Consider the following 17,546-nt stretch of genomic DNA (forward strand, 5'->3'; position numbering starts at 1 on the left):
CTTGATGACATTCTCAAAGATCGTGTCCCTGAAGTCGAGTAGCGCTTTCTGGTCAAACTCTTTTCCGTGGATGATCCTCATTTGTTTGAGGAATGTGGATTTGCCGCTTTCTCCGGCGCCTAGCAGCAGGATCTTCACCAGACGCCGCACCGAGCGCCTCTCGCGCGCGAGCATGGCATCTATCTCGCGACTGCGCCGCTTCGCCTCGCGCTCCGGGTTCACATCGCGCTCGCGGGCTCGTTCTTTCCCGGTACTCCTGTCGTCGTGAGCGGCCTCAGCGGGCAGCAGACACCGGCTCAGGGTGCGTACCACGCCAGCCATCCTTTACAACTTCGACACGGTTAGTGACCACCTGATGTATTCATTAAAGTGCCCGAGAACTTCACTTTATGTTTTGTACAAAATCTACATGGAATAGACCAGCAAATATCTGTCTGCGAATATTCAGCGGTTAAAACAAACAATAAACGGAAAAAGCTGAAACACAATAAGCATTTTCCTCCATTATAAAGACATTTGTGAAGGAAAACCCGTTGACACTGAAGAAGTTCTTCCCCAGCAAAGCGACCACTGCTGTCCGTTGAAACTATGAAAAAGGGCAGCTGCCTACTAAACAAATCCGTCGGTCGTGGTAATGAACAAGCATCAAGCGGTAAATGTTGTCAGGAAATGTTATTTAGCTGAAACACGTAGTCCTTTATAATCTGGTAGCGACGTAAGTCCCAAAAGTTCATTCTGGAGGAGCGCGAGCGACTTTCTGATGTTCCCTCTCAGTTCTGGGAAGTTTCTTTGCTGGACCGATCTGATGCCCCTCCTGCTGTGTAGCGCGTGGTCGGTAGGGGGCGCCAGCGAGAAATGCCATACAGTGGCCCCAAGTCTGTCATGGACTACTGTCTGTGTGGCAGTGCTTACTAAAACTTGAAACTTAGCAAACGGCGTATAAAAAAAGTATTATTGGCTAAAACAATTTGCATGATACACTCAGTGACTGGATCAGTGACTAATAAGGATGTCTGAGATGTAAATGTAGCAATCTTCATTTTGGTGTCATAATTTTTTTCCCTACATGTTAGGTCTACAGTGTCCAGTGGTGTAACATTTAAGGGCAAACGTCATTAAAAAAATAACCTAATGAGTTGGTTCTTTTAAAGTCCCCCTGTGGTGATTTTTTTTTTTTTTTTTTTTTTTTTTTTAAATATGTCATTTTGGTGATCAAAGATGAGTTTTAAGGGATAAAATTATTGACTACAGGGGGACTTTAATGAATGGTTCAAAAGGACAAGATCTGATTTGAAATAGTCTTAAACATTGCCCTGTATATTTACAGCATTAGCAGCGAGGGTTTATTAATATGTAAGCAAAATGGACACTAAATATACCGAAACAAATCGAAATCTAAGCGAATCACGAGACCCAGCCCTTGTCACATGACAACAAAGTGGCTTTTTGATTGACAAACGTTTTTCAAATATTAATATTTTAAACGAAATCGATTCACTGCTTATCATAGAAAAATATTATGCAGAGCTTTTTTTCAGCCTTTTAATGATATACAAGGCTCAATCCATTTTTTAAAGACAGTTTAATGTAATTTAAGTTGAAATAACTTAAACATCCAAGTTGATTGTACTTAAAAGTTTAAGGCAGCAACTTTTTTTACAGTGTATTTTTCTTGCATATAGTTTTAAATAATGTCCAATCTCATTAGTCATATTCGTAGTAATATTCTGCATTAATATTTGAGCGGGTCACCTCAAGTGAGCTGCAATGTTGATATGGTATGACCAACTGAATACCACTTTATCTCACACTTATTTAATCATGCCTGACAAATATTTGATATATATTTGCATGGGTTGTTATAGGGACAAAAAAGGCTCATAAAAAAAGAACTGTTCATTCAGCAGAGGGCAGTGTTAACCTGCGCATACATTCATACATTTCCTTTTAGTCATGTTTTGCTAGTGCATGTACATGTTGTTGTTGTTGTTGTTTTGTAAAATGAGCTCTGTCTGTTAGATTCATACGTGTCGAGCCAAAAGAAAAGAAAAGTCCCCTTTATTTATATAGCGCTTTACAATAGGCCTACATTTTGTTTCAAAGCAGCTTTACAGTGATAACAGGAAAATGATGCATTTCGGCTGAAGTCAGTTCAGTGTTGATTCAGTTCCGTTGTAAAGTTCATTACAGTTATTAAATTAGTTCATTATTTCATCTATAAAAGAAAAGTTAGCTTCATCCGCAGGTTAAAAAAACATGAGCTCACTCATTAAAACATCTTGAATGGAAATCAGTCATCATTAGTATGGCTTTGTTCTATTTTGTCTAATAAGACACTGTCATTATGTGATTACACATACTGTCAACAATAATATTGAATATTTCAATGTTTGCCCATGCAGCACAGTATCACAAACACATTTTTCTTATTAAAACCACAGGTGCAGTAAAGTAGAGCGGGCTAATTTAGTCCCACTGACCACCTACATATGAAAATCAGGGTTTCCGAAATTAGCATATAAATAGTGACAATTTTTTCGTTCCTCCTCCGAGTAGATTATTCAATGCCATTCACAGCACTGGAAAAAACACTCTCTGATTACTGTGGTCCCGACGCAGAGTTCTTAAACCTATTTGTCGAGTTGATGTGCACAAGGAAAACATTTAATGGAAAAGCTTTCAAGTTGATTTTCAAGCAGGAGGTTAATTGGACTGAGTTTTTGGAGGGAAAATGAAATCAGCATGCACACGAAATGCAGCTGAAGAGGCTTTCAGAAAGCAACACGGCCATGATTACACATTTTCATCACCAAATCAGAAAGCAACAGAAATACAAGTATCCATTCTTCTCTTTGGAGTAAATTGCACATGATAGCATTCTTGGAGAGTGTTGAGGCGAGCTAAGGCTGAAATAACCATCACCGCCATCCATGTTTCACACTCTACGCTTCCAAGCAAAGGCGGCAATGCAGCACCAACTGCTATAACTTTGGGTATTCATATAGTCCATTCACGGGATACAGCAAGAGTTTTATTTAATTCACCATGTAAGATGCATTGGAGCTTTTTAAATGTTAATGTTCTAATGTACCAAAATCAGACAACAATTATTATGGCATTAATAATTGAATATAAACTGTTGGTAAGTCACTGAATAGCCTTAAATGTAGATTTCATTTCTTTATTTTTTTATTTTTTTTTGTTGTGTGTTGGTGTCTTATGGTAAGTCTTTTGCATATTCTGGCGAATGAGCATGTGTTGTCAATGTCAGCAAAAAAAAAAATGTGTATGCATTTTACATAAGAAATCAGAACAGCATAGACTCTTTACAAATATAGTCTTTAAAAGCCTTTTAAAAATCGTGTTAATAAGCAGTCGTTTTAAAGGGACAAGTCACGCAAAAATGAAATATTTGTCTTTTTTTACTCCACTTAATGTTGTTCCAAACATCAAAAGGAGAATTTTTGAGGGATGTTTACGAAGCTCTTTTTTCAAGCAAGTACATATTATGCAAAAGTCTTATTTTTATGGTGATTTTTTGTTTTGGCCCCGTTCACTATGAACTATTGTTATAGGCCAAGAGCTTTAAAAAAAAAAAAAATGATTACAGAATGTTCATTTTTGGGGAACTAATACTTTAACCTTGTTTTCTAACGGTTATTTAAGACTATTCCTTAAAAACATTTAGAACAAAGCCTCCTTGAGCGGATAACATAACGTTTTCAGGCACAAATGCTTGGAAAACACATTTAGCAAAGGAATCAGAAAGTAAAAGAGTCAGAAAACAGATTCAAAGCTTGTTTTGTCCAGTCTAATTAAGTGAGATAAGAATTCACTAAACCCAGCAGGCATCTGGTATCAGAGGACTAGAGGGAAATGTCTAATTAAATAAACAGCAAATAATTAAATTTATGCTACTCTTTGATTCCAGCATATTGACTCTCATACTTGGAAAAGTGCATGTGTCATTAATAGAGGTTCGTACTTAATGGCCACGATGTTTTTAGCCTGAGGAAGGGTTGCTGGAAGAAAAAAAACCAAGGCCATGTTTATCAGGGGGAGGGAGAAAGAAATATTAACAAAAGAAAATAGCAATTGTATGTTTCACAAGCAGATACCAAATAAATAACATCAACTTTTAAAGTGATAATATTAACATAAAAGAGCAGCATATGTGAACATTAAAGTCCGCATGAAACGGAAGTTGCGATAGTCTTTTCTTCCCTATTGTAAAATCTTTTCTTCCCTATAGCCTGTTCCCTATTGTGACGTATTGTGAGTGAAACGGCTTCTTGAACAAGAAAAAGTTGGTTTTGTCCGTGGAAATTGATTGGATGGTTGCGGTTTGATATTGGTCGATCTCATGTGAGTGACAGATTGTCCCGCCCTCGCGCCAGTAAACACGTCATCAGAGAAGAGATGCAAGAGGGAGGAAAAGTTATTTTGATCAAAGATTATGAGGGCACATTTTTTAAATAAATTAAAAACAGGGGTGTGATTCTTCCGGATAAATCCGTAAATCCGGCTTTTCTGACCTGGTAAAAAATGCTCTCGTAAATCATTCAAATCCGTTTTAGTTTTTTTTCCGCCGTATATTTTGCTGCTTTTTTGTCCTTTGCCAATCACACCTATGTTAAAAATTGATGTGCATGGAAAAATCATTCATAATAAATACTGCAATACTCCATAAAGAAACAAGAATTGTTCATTTCGATTTCATGGTGATTTTAAACACCTTCCAAGGGTGCAGCTGATGAGCTTTCCTCTCCTAATCAAAGCAATGATCTTGTACATGCGTTTTTGTTAACAAATTTCTCCACACATTCACACATAAAAACATATTTAACAATGCGGAAAACATATTTATCTGTGCTTTGGTGAGCAGCTAGAAGGGGAGCTAAACGCCTTGTGCTTCTCAGAAGAAAGGATGAGTGAGATATGATCGCTTATACGGTTGTGGGTGAAATAGGGAGATACAGATGGCCTGAGACACAAAGGTTCTGATGTCTGTGACAGACACACTCCTTCATGGAGTCTATTATGACATTTCAGCGCCGGTGCTTCTCGCAGATTTGATTGATGGATGCAGGGACCACTGCATTCAACAGATTGTCAAGCCATCTGCCACAGCAAATCGACACGCTCGAGACGTACGCAACACTTCCTGTAGCGATCTTCTGTGTAAGAAAGGCACAAACAAAAACCGCTGGAAGTGTGGCAATGAAAAGCTGTAAATAGACTGGATTTTCATGTTGTGGGTTTTGAATATATTATGATAAAGGATACAAATCAGTTTGTGCACAATCTCTAAAGTAAATGGGCCACACACGTTTGTTTGCCCAAGACATAATGTGTTTGCATTGATGTGCAAATTATATTTCTATATCTCTACTTCCCCTTGGCCTTTTACATATGCATTAATCCTAAACAAGAACCTGTCGCATTCAAAAGGAAGCAAACACACAGCGTTTCATTCTGAACAACACGAGATGCCCAGTCTTTTCAGGTGGTAAACATCTAATGCGATGTGTTGTGTTCTCCTTGTTTTAGTGAGCAGCGACAGATCCGAGAGCCTCTTCAATGGTGTTTACAATCACAGTGGAAAGTTGGTTTACCGTCAGAGTTGTTGTCTGCGAGTGACGCTTACTCTGAGAGGAACCACCACCAACACCACATAAAGCAACAAGAAGTCTGCTTGTCAGGGCCCAACTGAAATTTCCACTGCGCTGCTCGTGACACACTCTCTCCAGGATTTTTCCTCTTTTCAAACCCTTTTACTCTTTTTCAGTTCTCATTTCAACAGCACAAATGTGTCACTTTCTGAAGCACATGTGCGTGAAGAGTGAGTTTTAACCCATAAATGCTGCCTCTCAAATCCTTTTATTACATAAAACACACCATGCAGTGTTGTGTCAGCTGCAAAGTACATTCCTGTGTCCGGTTATAAAACAATATGTACAAATATCATTAAAATCAAGGCTTTGGAGTAGGATATTACACACACACAAAAAAAAGTTTCTTAATATCTTCAACATAATAGTGACAAATTTGTGTTGTTTTTTCCAAAATTGATACCCCTCGAAACAAGGATGTACACCCCTGGATAAGATGCCATATACAAACATTAACTAAAAAACATCCTGTCATTTAGATAGTCGCTGCCGTTTCATTTTATTAAACAGGTGATAAGGCTGGCATCAATCTCAACAATAAATATATATATCAAATTATATACACATCTGTATGCTGTGTTTAAAATCACAAGGGTCAGAATAAGGCTAGTTGACATCAATCGTTCAATATTTGTTTTTTTATAATTATTACAGTTGAAGTTTTTGATGACTTCATACATTCAAGGCGTGAATGACAATAAACACCTAAAATATCAATTTTCCCTTATACATTCACATTAACCTAAAATGTAAAAATCCTATTATTCGTAAGCTACCCGTAAATCATGGTGTGTATAAATGGCAAACAGTAAATCATCTGTAAAGACGGTACATGGATACGAAATACGGTACATTGGATAAGGCTTACATCAGAAACAGCTCTCATTATGATAACATCTAGAGAACATGAGAGCCCACTTTAGGACGTCAATGACAGCTTAAACAGACTCCAAAATAATGCCAACATTAAAAAATTAAATACAAATCCACAAAGATGAGCTCAGCATGTAAATACATATAATGCCATTGAACTACAGTATGCTTAAAACCTTGGCAAGTATTTAGGTAGCAGCTGAAATGGGCACAGAGAAAAGCCACAAGTGTGTTATCTGTATAAAGACTAACTTAGAAAACACATTACAACATGGGCTTGTATTAAAATAAATATAGAAGTGCCAAACAAACTATATTAACGTATGTGATGTGCCTTTAAAGATTAAAACTACATACTCTATACTGCAACAATAATTGCATCTGATTGAATTTACAGTTATGCACAAATCGGCCAGAATAAAACTGAAGCAAAATGCAGTTGGCAGCACTATATTGAGCATTACAGGTGAATGCTGGGAAGGATAATGTTTTATTGACAACAGCTTCGCTTCAGGAGAATAATAGATAAGAATCTCAGGGGTGAGAACATTTCCACTGCTTACTATGTGAGCCTCAGGTGCAACACATGGAGCCGTTCCTCCACCGTGCGTTTTCTTTTTTTTGACAGCAGAGAGAAACACACCTCACCAAGCTGTGGCCTTTGACAGAGTCACTTCCTGTTCACAAGCCTGCGCCGCATGCACACGTTTCCCCCAATGTGCAAACAGACAGAGTTTTGGAGCGCAGAAACTTGCTTCCGTGATCAGGTCACAGCAGGTCCTGCTCCACCCAGACCGTCTTCTTCTGCTCCTCAAAAATCTTGTCCTTGATGATCTTGACAAGATCCTCCACCCCATTCCATGAGTCAGGCTCCACGCTCGCGTACAAACACGGCAGCGTCTCCAGCTCCTTCTCCTTGGAGCGACACATCTTCAAGAACTCCTCCTCAGAGTCCACCTTCAGAAGGAGCCGTCTGCTCGAAGAAAACATCACAAACTATTACTAAACGGTCTAAGGATCATTCGCCCGTGAGTAATGAATCTTCAAACTGGAGCTGAATAATCAATATGACATGCATTCAAAGAGTGCAATGAGTCTGAAGACCTTGAAAGACTGCTTGCCTTAATTTTTTGATGTTCCTTTCACAGATTTTGATGAAGATCACGATGGGGTAGATCTCTCTCCTCAACAGGTCTTTCACACAGCTCAGATCAGCTTCCAGAAGACAGTGCTTATTCTAAGAAGCAAAAGACTGATTTAATACAATGTATTTTCTTTTTTAAACTATACACTTTCATTTTGTTGTATTCATGCGCTAACAATTAAAGCTGCACTTAATAAACTACATTGTAAATATTCATGTATAATTTAAACCAGAAAAGAGAATTGAGAATTGAGAACTCATCCAGCAAGGTGTCGGTTCTCGTTTTTTTGTCCTGTTTTTGGCACACCTCTCGAACAAGATTTGCAGTGGAAAATTAGACTCATCTCCTGACACATTAGCAAGTGAAAAACAATATGCTGCCTCTCATCTAACCACCTGATAAAACCCCAACAAGCAGATTGCATCTGCAGCCATCAGGAGCAGACTGTCTCCTACATACTACTGCCGATTCCCCTCTCAGTCACATTAAACACAGTGAGACTTTTTGAGTTTCCATGTTTACCATACGTGATAAAGGCAATGATCGACGCACACATATAGAGCACACGTTAAATCTGTTTATCAAACAGTATAAAGCGATCATATCTCGGATTAAAGCGCTCAATTCATATGGATTTGTTTTATGACGCCTTTTTGGATCTTTGAAATTTTGGCTACCTGAACTGTCAATGGAGGGAATATCCTAAAAATATCCTAATTTGTGTTTCTTATGGATTTGGAATGAGGGACATGAGGGTCAGTAAAGGATGACTGAATTTTCGGTTTTTGGGGTGAACGTGTGAAACTGCTGGCCTTAACTAGTATTCAAGTAGTTGGGCCAGGGCTAGGTGTAGTGTGAAAATCCCATTGGTGTCTTTAGGAAAGGGTTAAGCACTCACCAAGAGGAAGCTCTTCTAAATGATACTGTTTGGCAAAACAGCAAGCACACACATACTGACAAGCTTTTTGAGTAAGCAGAAGATGTGACCGCACATAAAAGCAAAAACATAATTTAGCTATTATTAAATTATTCTGAAAAGAACATTTATTACTGTACCTTAAAGGCAACCGCTTCGATATTTTCTGGGGTGATGCATTCATATGTGCCTGTCTGCTTTTCCTTGGAATAAATGATGGGCTCTATCTTCTGTTTCATGAGGAATTCATCTTTTGTCAAAATGTCTGGAAAGAAGATGAATTTATAGTTCTTGTAAGCAGGTGTGTCAAGGAAAACATTGCTTGCAAGGATGTGGTACTGATTCGATTATTCTCAAGTATTTCCAGTTCGTTAAATGTTATATTTATGATTATCTTGGTACTTTTGAAGAAGCACCATCACAATTAAACTCTGTTGTGGACACTTAAGTCTCACATTTCAATTAAACAAAGAGTCTTTTCGACTGATTCATTAAAAGACCAGGTAATGAGATTCATTTCTTTCATGAATCTGACTATGGCACCTCGTTTTCTCTCTCTTCGCATTCAGATTCTCACAATCTCTGAAGCTGAAACTATTTATTTTGCCATGCCGCTGCAGAGTCAGTTTAGCACAAAAAAAAAGCAGATTTCATGAACCATTAATTAATGAATGTCATATGGGGTTTCTTTATTTTACTCATTTAAAAAAAATTTTTTTACTTTATTTTAACTTGCATAAATTATTTTAATATACAAGTCTCATAAAGCAGGCTGTTCACCTTCAGATTAATGAATGATTCAGTTATGTATAAACAAAAACAAAAAAACAGAAAAATAAAAATAAAACAAAAATAAATACAAACAGACAAACAAAAAAATTAATAAATGCATATAGTCCTGAATATTGGTTATTAGGCACTTACGCATTAACACCAGTCAATCTCTATGCCCTGCCCTACTGAAAACCCACTCTACATTAATAACTGATAAAGTTCATTTCTAACTGTAACAGCTGGATTTATCTGATCTATTTACTAAGGTTTCTTACATACATTAAAAATGCTATGCAAATACTTGTGCTAAACAAGGACTGAGTGGGTTGCTGCCTGTGACATAATAGTTGAAGTCATGGAACAAATTAAAATAAGGATCCATTTATTAAGATAAATATATCATATATATGACCCATAGTTTCTATATACAGAACAATATCTCTATCATCATCACCACAGTGTGCTGCTATAATTAGAAAGATAATTTTACCTCTTCCAGCTATTTTTACCTGGTTTGCAGATATTGAACTCCATAGCCCCTCCAAGATTAAGGAACTTCTGGACGATAGTCTTGGCTAGGATGTTGGGGGTGAAAAGGATGGGTCTTTTGCGCTGGCAGTGGTGTGGGGTCACTAGACTGTAAGGGATCAGATTCAAGCTCTTGTTTAAGTCGCTCTCTGGGTCAGATGTGTCTGAAAGAATGGAAAAAACACTGTTAAATGTCAAATGTGAATCAGCATAAACACTAGAAATGGACATGAGTGGACTGTGAATAAGCATTTTGTTCCCATCCCTTGCAACCAATACATTTTCCAGGCATTCAAATATTTTTTTTTGGAGATTGCACTCAAAAAGGGCAATTACTAGCTGATAAAACAATTTAGAGCATAACATTTCTGTTTCCAATTGCATTTCCATTAATTTTTCAGTCCTGGAAATCAAGCTTTAAAAATTCCCTAATATTTAGTATGAAAACCCATCTATATGGCATCCACTGCAAAGATTGCTGAAATAAACAAGTAAAGACCAGGCTGGGCAGTCTTACCCTCAGGCCTCAGGGTTTCAAAACCTGGTCTGGAAACTGATGATGGATTTCCTCCATTGACAATGCGGACACGCTCACTGCTGTTCATCCTCTTGTACTTGTTATCCACCCTGCTGACAAACTGACACCAGGGATCGCTTTTAATCTCAGCAAGACTCCACTCTTTTCCTATCTGCAGATAAGACTTCAGCCTTCTGGCAGTGTGAGCAAACTCAAGAGGACCTGTTACCTGTAATAACTGAAAGATGAAGACACTGGCTCTGGACAGACGTGGACTAGACTTGGGGTCTAGAGAAGGTGTGGGTTCCTCAGGTTGTAGAGTATTCTGTGAGCACAAACGGAAGAGAGAGAATTCATTAGAATGGAAGACATGGAAAGTGAGATTTACCAGTAGAAGTTTTTAAAACTAAGCTGAAAAACGTCTCATTCCAAATCCATTGTAGATAAAACATCACGACAATCAATAATGTTACATATTACCACACACACATCAACACCTACAATGTATTGAGCGACACTGATCAACAACAGTACTGTAATATGGAGGTTAGCCAATCATAACAGAGGTGCAGTAGCAAAACCAGTTTGTTTAATTCTGATGTTCAAATTATGACTGTTTTGGTCCAAGAAGCATTGTCTGACATTATAAATAGACTTAAAAAGGCCTGTTTACACCAAGGACAATAACAAGATAACTAATATAGCTGCAAGTAGCAATTAAGGGACCAAGCACAAAGAAGGCCCAATAAGTCATGCAAGCATGGCTGGGCATCAGAGCAACCGCAACAATGAGTAATTAAAGGCATATTAAGATCATGTTTGGCAAAATGCTTGAAAAATCATAAAGTGTCTATCACTTTCGACTAATAGATGGCGCTGTGACCAAATTGATGTGGTGTGGTCAGAGTAACGTGACAATGACATCCAAAGTTTGGTGTCACTATGCCAAAGCATTGCTGAGATACAGCCTCAGAATCATTTTGGCATCATGCCTCAAATTTGTTGCTGAGGTATAAACAGCTATCGACACGAAATCCATAACTTTTTGTCGGCACAGTCTGAAGATGGTCTAGGAGTTCGAAAAAGTAGGTTTTTAAAGTTATCAAAATGGCGGACAGGAAGATCGGCCAAAAATGACAAAATTGGTATCTATGCTCTCAGCATGACCAAATAAATTTTTAAGACCAGTGTCATTACAATAGGCTAATTTATTCAAATTGTTCAATAATTTCATTTTAACTTTTGACCACAAGTTGGCGCTGCCCAGAAACGTTTTGAGTACTGTCAGTGCATGGTGCCGAAGGCAACAACCGAGTTGCATAACGATACGCCAATGCGTTTGTAAAATGTAGCATTTTACAACAAAATTCAATTCAAATTGAAAATGGCCGATATGGGAAAATTGGGTATCGTTCGACTCGGCATGATGCACTGAATCTAAAGAGACCAGTTTTGTGATTTTTGGCCAATCCGTTTCGAAGTTTTAAGAAAAACTTTTTTATTTCATATCTCCTGACCTAAAATGGACTGAATAAAGCTCTCTACGAACTTGACATGTGATGGCGCGCTGACTGACATGTATGCGCATGAATCACTGTCATACACACAAGCAGAGCAATATTGTAAGTTACTGCATGATAATACATTTTTAACTAGCAGAATAATAATGTATCACGATACACATAATCTCACTTTTAGTTGTCTTTTAACTATTATAGTATTTAGAAGGGCAAAAACATGAACTTTAACTATTGTCTTTACTTTTTCAAGTCAGCTGTCACTTTAGCACGAGGCCAGTAGCATATATAGCATTAGCTCCTAAGCCTGAGCAAACTCGATCACGTCGAGCTAGGAGGCGTGGTTTCAACAACCAGGCACCTCAGCTCCACCCACGTCCCGCCTCTTTGCCCATTTTCTGTTATCCGGGAGTGACACGCTGCCAAGATGGCGGCGGCTAGCTCCGTCTACTTAAGTCTTCAAAAAACGCTCTTCAGAAACCTACGGGTGACGTCACGGACACTACGTCCATATTTTTTTACAGTCTATGGTGCCAACGCAGTACGCACCTTCGGTGCTTGGCCCCTAATAAAAGTTTTAATAATCGTTCTGATTCTGTGAGAATGGCACAATCCAAATCTATAACATTATTGACAGAAGAACAATATCGCTGATAAAAACATTGATAGTCAACAGAATCCACCACGTTACCGTGCGATGTTGTGGATGCTGCTAATATTGTTATAGTTTTCTTTATTGCTATCATTTTTGGGGTGAACGGGCCTTTAGACCTACAGTTGACCAGTACACAAAAGATGATGTTTTGTCATTAGATGGACAAAAACAGTCAAAATATCTTTATGTTCCATGAAGAAAGTCAGTCATATAGGTTTAAAATGACATGAGGGTAAGTAAATGATGACAGAATTTTCATTTATTAGGAGAACTATCCCTTCAAAATGATAAAAAGCTACAAAAAGTGTTGAATATGGTCCCTTTAATTGGCATTCAAGTTGTGTCCCGTCAGTTCTGACTCATCTACAAATGTAAAAGCCGAAAGTGGGCACATTTCTCCAACAATGCAGAAGGAACTGACCCGGAGCCCTCTCAGAGTTTCGACTTCCTCTCGACCTCCTCGACACATCAGCTTCTGAATCTTCACCAAGAGGAGCTGCTGGGCTCTGGGGAGGAGGTGACAGCTAAGTTTGCTTCACAGCTTCTCATCACAGTCAACAGATATAAAAATGCACACCCACACACTCAACCACACACTGACAAACAATCTGCAGCAGACAATAGACAAATGTTCACACTCGATTTGAAACCGACACTATAATGGTCACTCATTGTTCAGTGTCCTTACCTGGAGTAGCTCGGTATGGTGCCTCTCTCCAGGTCCTTGTCGGTGAAAGCGTCCACACGGGCGCACAGCCACTCGCATTTGCCCTGGTGCATGGTGTCCAGAACATGGAGGACCTCGTCACATCGTACGTTCAGTGAGCAGCTGTCCGACTGGCTGTAGATATTCAGATTGAGACGTATGTAGAAGGAGTCTCCAGACACCACTGCGCCATCTTCAATATCCTTCAGCAGCCGTCTGTAGCCTGGAAACAAGAAAGCGGGCTCAAAACAGGACATTTTGTGCTCTAATAAATAACATCTGAGAACAGGAGCCATTGAGGTGCTGAGAATTGAATGCAACCCAACGCCACACTGAATAAGATGGTGTGTGTGATGGACTCAAGAGTAGACTTTTACACCAAACAGAGCAGCAGCTCATTTGATTCAGACAGAACCAAAGCCCTGTCTTTTCTTTAGAGTCTGCATATGTTATTAGGCTCTTCTCAAGACTTTTCGAAATATTGGACCCTCGCACTGAAATCTTGAAACTCTTTCCTTTTAAGAGTCTGGACTCACCATCATGGTTTGACTTGTAATGGAGATGCACCTGTCCAGTGCATCTCTGCAGGGTCCAGTGAGCTTCCTCCTTGGTACAGGTGTCCAAAGCCACACTCTGGGCTTCTCCACGGATACTGCCCTCCAGCTTGGGGAAAAACAAAATCACCACTACTACAGGTTTTTTTTTTTTTTTTTTTTTGGTTGTGGAACAAATGTAGGAGTTCAACTCACCATTAAAAGATGGTGTCCGACTTTAACTCCGGCCTGTTCTGCATCAGAGCCAGGCTGGACAAAGGACACAAAGATGCCACTATCATTTCCACCAATCATAGTGATTTCTGACAGTAGGTTTTCACCAGAGAGAAAAAGGCTCTGCACCGGCCGCAATGAGTTTCGCTGAGGGCCTGAGGTCAATGAAGGACGAAATGGTCTGGAAAAAAAAAAATAGACACATGCACAGATCAAAGAGAAGTTATAATATTGATTTATACTTTTGTAAAGTGAGGACGAACTGAGATGACGGAGACATAAAGATTTTTTTTCTCAAAGTCACCAAAAAGGAATTCACAGCAGTGTTCAAAGAATGGTTATAAATAACAAAAAAAAAAACCTCTCCAAAGAGAATTTCCTAAAGATGTTATTGACTTGCTCCAAATCATACGAGTCCATTGTCTCAGATTGGTGGGAAGATGAAGATGAATGGATGGATGAAGGCCCGTAGGAGGACATGTCTAAGTCGTGGTCATCTACAGCAAAAGAAAAATACATTTTTACAAAGGCGAGTCACTTAAGTGTATGATTCAGACGGTGAGTGGGCAGAATAAATCATTTATGCATGCTCATACCATTGTCTCCACTGTCAGTATCTGCAGTTTCTGAACAGGGAAGACTGAAAGACAGATTCAGCACAGTAAATCTTACTCTATAATACCAACCAACAACAATTCAATATGACTTTACTATTGTTACTGCGTTAACTATGGTATTTTTTTGTGGAAATGCAGTCTAAATAATCTATAAAAGAAGTAACAATATAGCCACAGCTAGTTTTAAAGACATACAGCTACACAAGTTTTATGTGTGTATGTTACACTTACCACCTGTATTGAGAGTTTGGGTTCTCCTTGATCCTCCTGACAATGGATTGAGGGCCTGGAGGCTCTGGCGCAGTGGACAAGATGCTGTCGTTACGGGGACGCAGCTATAAAAAAAAAAAAATTAAAAAAGCACATACACAACAGTTGCCTTCAAATTAAAGCTACTTGGAGAGATAAACAAATGAGATGAAAATGAGTCATACATTTTTACAGAAGGTCTCTGCAGGAGAAATCATTACGCTGGCACTGGTAAGACCCGTGTTGTCAGAAGCTGCATGTTCTGATAGATCTCCATTGGTGAAAGGCAAGGCTACATAATAAGAGATGAAATTAAAAGAAGCCAAGCTCATTCTTATTGCAAACATTTGGTGAACGTTATCATGCTTTAACCACATATTAACTGCAAGTTTGCATACAGCACCATCAGAGCTCTTTAATAAACATTTTACTTTGGAATTGAGGACTTCTGGGTCCAGCTGCTGGAGATTTTGGTCTGTTAATCTAATAAATGAGAATGACAAATGTTGAAATGCAGAAATAATAGCTTATACCCATATAATAATTACAAAGACATTCAATGAGAAGTTTCTACTCACTCTGCCCTTGAGGTTACATCTGCGTTGGAGCTTAAACTCGTGATCATCAACAGTTTCTTCTCCAGAGTCCTCTGAAGGACCTCCTGTATTTGCATCAGGTTGCCCAAAGTGCTGAGCTATAATTAGTGGAGTAATGTCTCGTGGCAGACTCTGAGGGGGAAACATCATGAAAGAAATCAGAAGAAATATTCAGCGGCTTGGAATAAAGCATATATCTAATGCACCAACAACTGATATTGTGACATCAAAGACATGAAAGGGGAGTTTCAAAATAGAAAAAAAAAAACACAATAGATAATGTCTCACCTGATCCAAACCATTTTCCTTAGCCAACCGTCTCAGTTTGCACTCCAGGTTGACTATCTTGGCTTCTTTGCGTACAATTTCAATTTGAAGTTCATCGCTCTTCTCTTCCAGCTCCCGTATTTGCTTGCGGTACTTGTCTTTGTCAATCAGGCATTGAGACACGAGGTGTTGAGCATCATCTCTTGACTTGAAAGCCTGTGAGACGAAGAAAGCAATACTATATCGGTAGCTCTTAAGTAACGGGAAGTGATCTGATTTAAAGCCATCGCTAGGAACACATTAGTACTCAACCTGGTCCCGCTCACGTTCCACCTCTTCCAGCTGCACCATGACTGTATTCATGCGGTTCTTGTACATTTCGCAGTCCTTCACCAACGTGGAGCACTTCAATTCAAGGTCCTCCTTCTCTTCCAGGTACTGTGCATTATTAGATTAAACATTTCTCATTTAAACCCATCAGTAGAATAAAGAGCACAGTGGCATCATTCAACACTGCATCACATGAACCTGAGAGGAAACCTTCTAAACTGTAAAAAAGATTTATAAGCAACAGTTTGTAGCACATTATTAATACCTAACCCTCAGAACAACATTTTACACTTCACAATGGTGTTATGCAGCTCAAACCCTGCTGACTGCTTCATCATTTACAGAGAAAAAGCTCTGCTACGGCATACATTTACATTTTGCTGCAGCAGAAATTTCAGTATAGCACAGCAATCCTTTCAAACTAGGATTACTTTCCATGTCAATAAACAAACAAACAGCAAAGATCTATTTGGGAATGTGGAAGATATTGTTTGGCTTTGACAAGCATTCTGCATGTATTAAACATGGTTGCAGAGTTAAGAGAGATGCTGGTAAGACTAACTAAAATACTTTTTTTTTTAGGCCTTCAGCACTATAAAATACACATTTCATGCAAGAATTGGAATATTTGAAAAGCTCAAAAAATGGTCTGACTGTGATAAGTCGTCACTGCCACCACCCCTCCCCCCCTTCCTGCCTTACCCTGAATTCTGACACTTTTCACACGTCACTTCAGATGCACTTCTAATTAGAGCTGCAGCACATTGCAGAAGGGGCCACTTAGAGCAGCCAGTCCTCATCAGGCTCTGTCACTTCTCGTTCATGTGTGACAAGAAAAAAACAACCTTTGCCTACACTTCATTATTTCTAGCCGTCAACTAAAAATCTCTCATGCTGAGTCCATATTAAACACACTTAATGCCCCATTATGCCAATGTAATATCACATTTGGCATGTTCATTATGATATTTGATCATAAGTGACCAATATGACCCCACTCTGAAGCTCTCTTCCAAAAGTGAGTTGCCTATCCAGACAGCATTTTAAGGCATCACATACAGTCTCATGACATAAAGACTGATCTAAACAGTAGGCAGCAAAGTTGTGCTGTTATATGACTAATTTTGGCAAAAAAGTACTACATTACTTGTAGATAAGTTAATCCCAGAACGCAGTGCAACTAGCACACCTATGAATAAAGGCTACTTATATTGTATCATGAAAACTGCTTTTCAAAAGTTTGGGGTCGGTAAGATGTTTTTGAAAAGTCTCTTATGCTCATCAAGGCTTCATTTATTTGATCAGAAAACAGTATTATGTAATATTTTTACAATGTAAAATAACTTTTATATATAAATATATTTTAAAATGTAATTTATTTCACCATTTAGCTGAACTTTCAGCATCATTACTCCAG

At 38.6% G+C, this 17,546-nt stretch overlaps 2 protein-coding genes and 1 long non-coding RNA gene across 3 annotated transcripts in view; 1 reads left to right on the plus strand and 2 right to left on the minus strand.

Annotated features, from left to right (window-relative positions):
- The window catches only part of gna12a (guanine nucleotide binding protein (G protein) alpha 12a), a 32,491-nt gene extending 31,693 nt beyond the window's left edge, over positions 1–798 (minus strand). The window contains exon 1 of the mRNA XM_079872008.1: positions 1–798. Coding sequence (XP_079728134.1) covers positions 1–321 — 321 coding nt within the window. The 5' untranslated portion in view covers positions 322–798.
- On the plus strand, positions 163–7,896 carry LOC307158976. Its single transcript, XR_013821319.1, has 3 exons — positions 163–340; positions 5,551–7,573; positions 7,694–7,896. It is a non-coding gene; the product is annotated as an uncharacterized lncRNA (long non-coding RNA).
- The window catches only part of card11 (caspase recruitment domain family, member 11), a 26,252-nt gene continuing 15,818 nt past the window's right edge, over positions 7,113–17,546 (minus strand). Inside the window, exons 7-24 of the mRNA XM_079871996.1 lie at positions 16,112–16,237; positions 15,821–16,015; positions 15,515–15,664; positions 15,368–15,419; positions 15,122–15,228; positions 14,919–15,022; positions 14,667–14,710; positions 14,432–14,567; positions 14,053–14,251; positions 13,840–13,966; positions 13,286–13,526; positions 13,019–13,103; positions 10,655–10,750; positions 10,426–10,546; positions 9,890–10,072; positions 8,747–8,871; positions 7,667–7,782; positions 7,113–7,518 (exon numbers count right to left, since the gene is read on the minus strand). Coding sequence (XP_079728122.1) covers positions 7,314–7,518; positions 7,667–7,782; positions 8,747–8,871; positions 9,890–10,072; positions 10,426–10,546; positions 10,655–10,750; positions 13,019–13,103; positions 13,286–13,526; positions 13,840–13,966; positions 14,053–14,251; positions 14,432–14,567; positions 14,667–14,710; positions 14,919–15,022; positions 15,122–15,228; positions 15,368–15,419; positions 15,515–15,664; positions 15,821–16,015; positions 16,112–16,237 — 2,412 coding nt within the window. The 3' untranslated portion in view covers positions 7,113–7,313. The remainder of the gene's footprint in view (positions 7,519–7,666; positions 7,783–8,746; positions 8,872–9,889; positions 10,073–10,425; positions 10,547–10,654; positions 10,751–13,018; positions 13,104–13,285; positions 13,527–13,839; positions 13,967–14,052; positions 14,252–14,431; positions 14,568–14,666; positions 14,711–14,918; positions 15,023–15,121; positions 15,229–15,367; positions 15,420–15,514; positions 15,665–15,820; positions 16,016–16,111; positions 16,238–17,546) is intronic.

This window comes from Squalius cephalus (assembly GCF_949319135.1).
Source record: "Squalius cephalus genome assembly, chromosome: 1".
NCBI lineage: Eukaryota > Metazoa > Chordata > Actinopteri > Cypriniformes > Leuciscidae > Squalius > Squalius cephalus.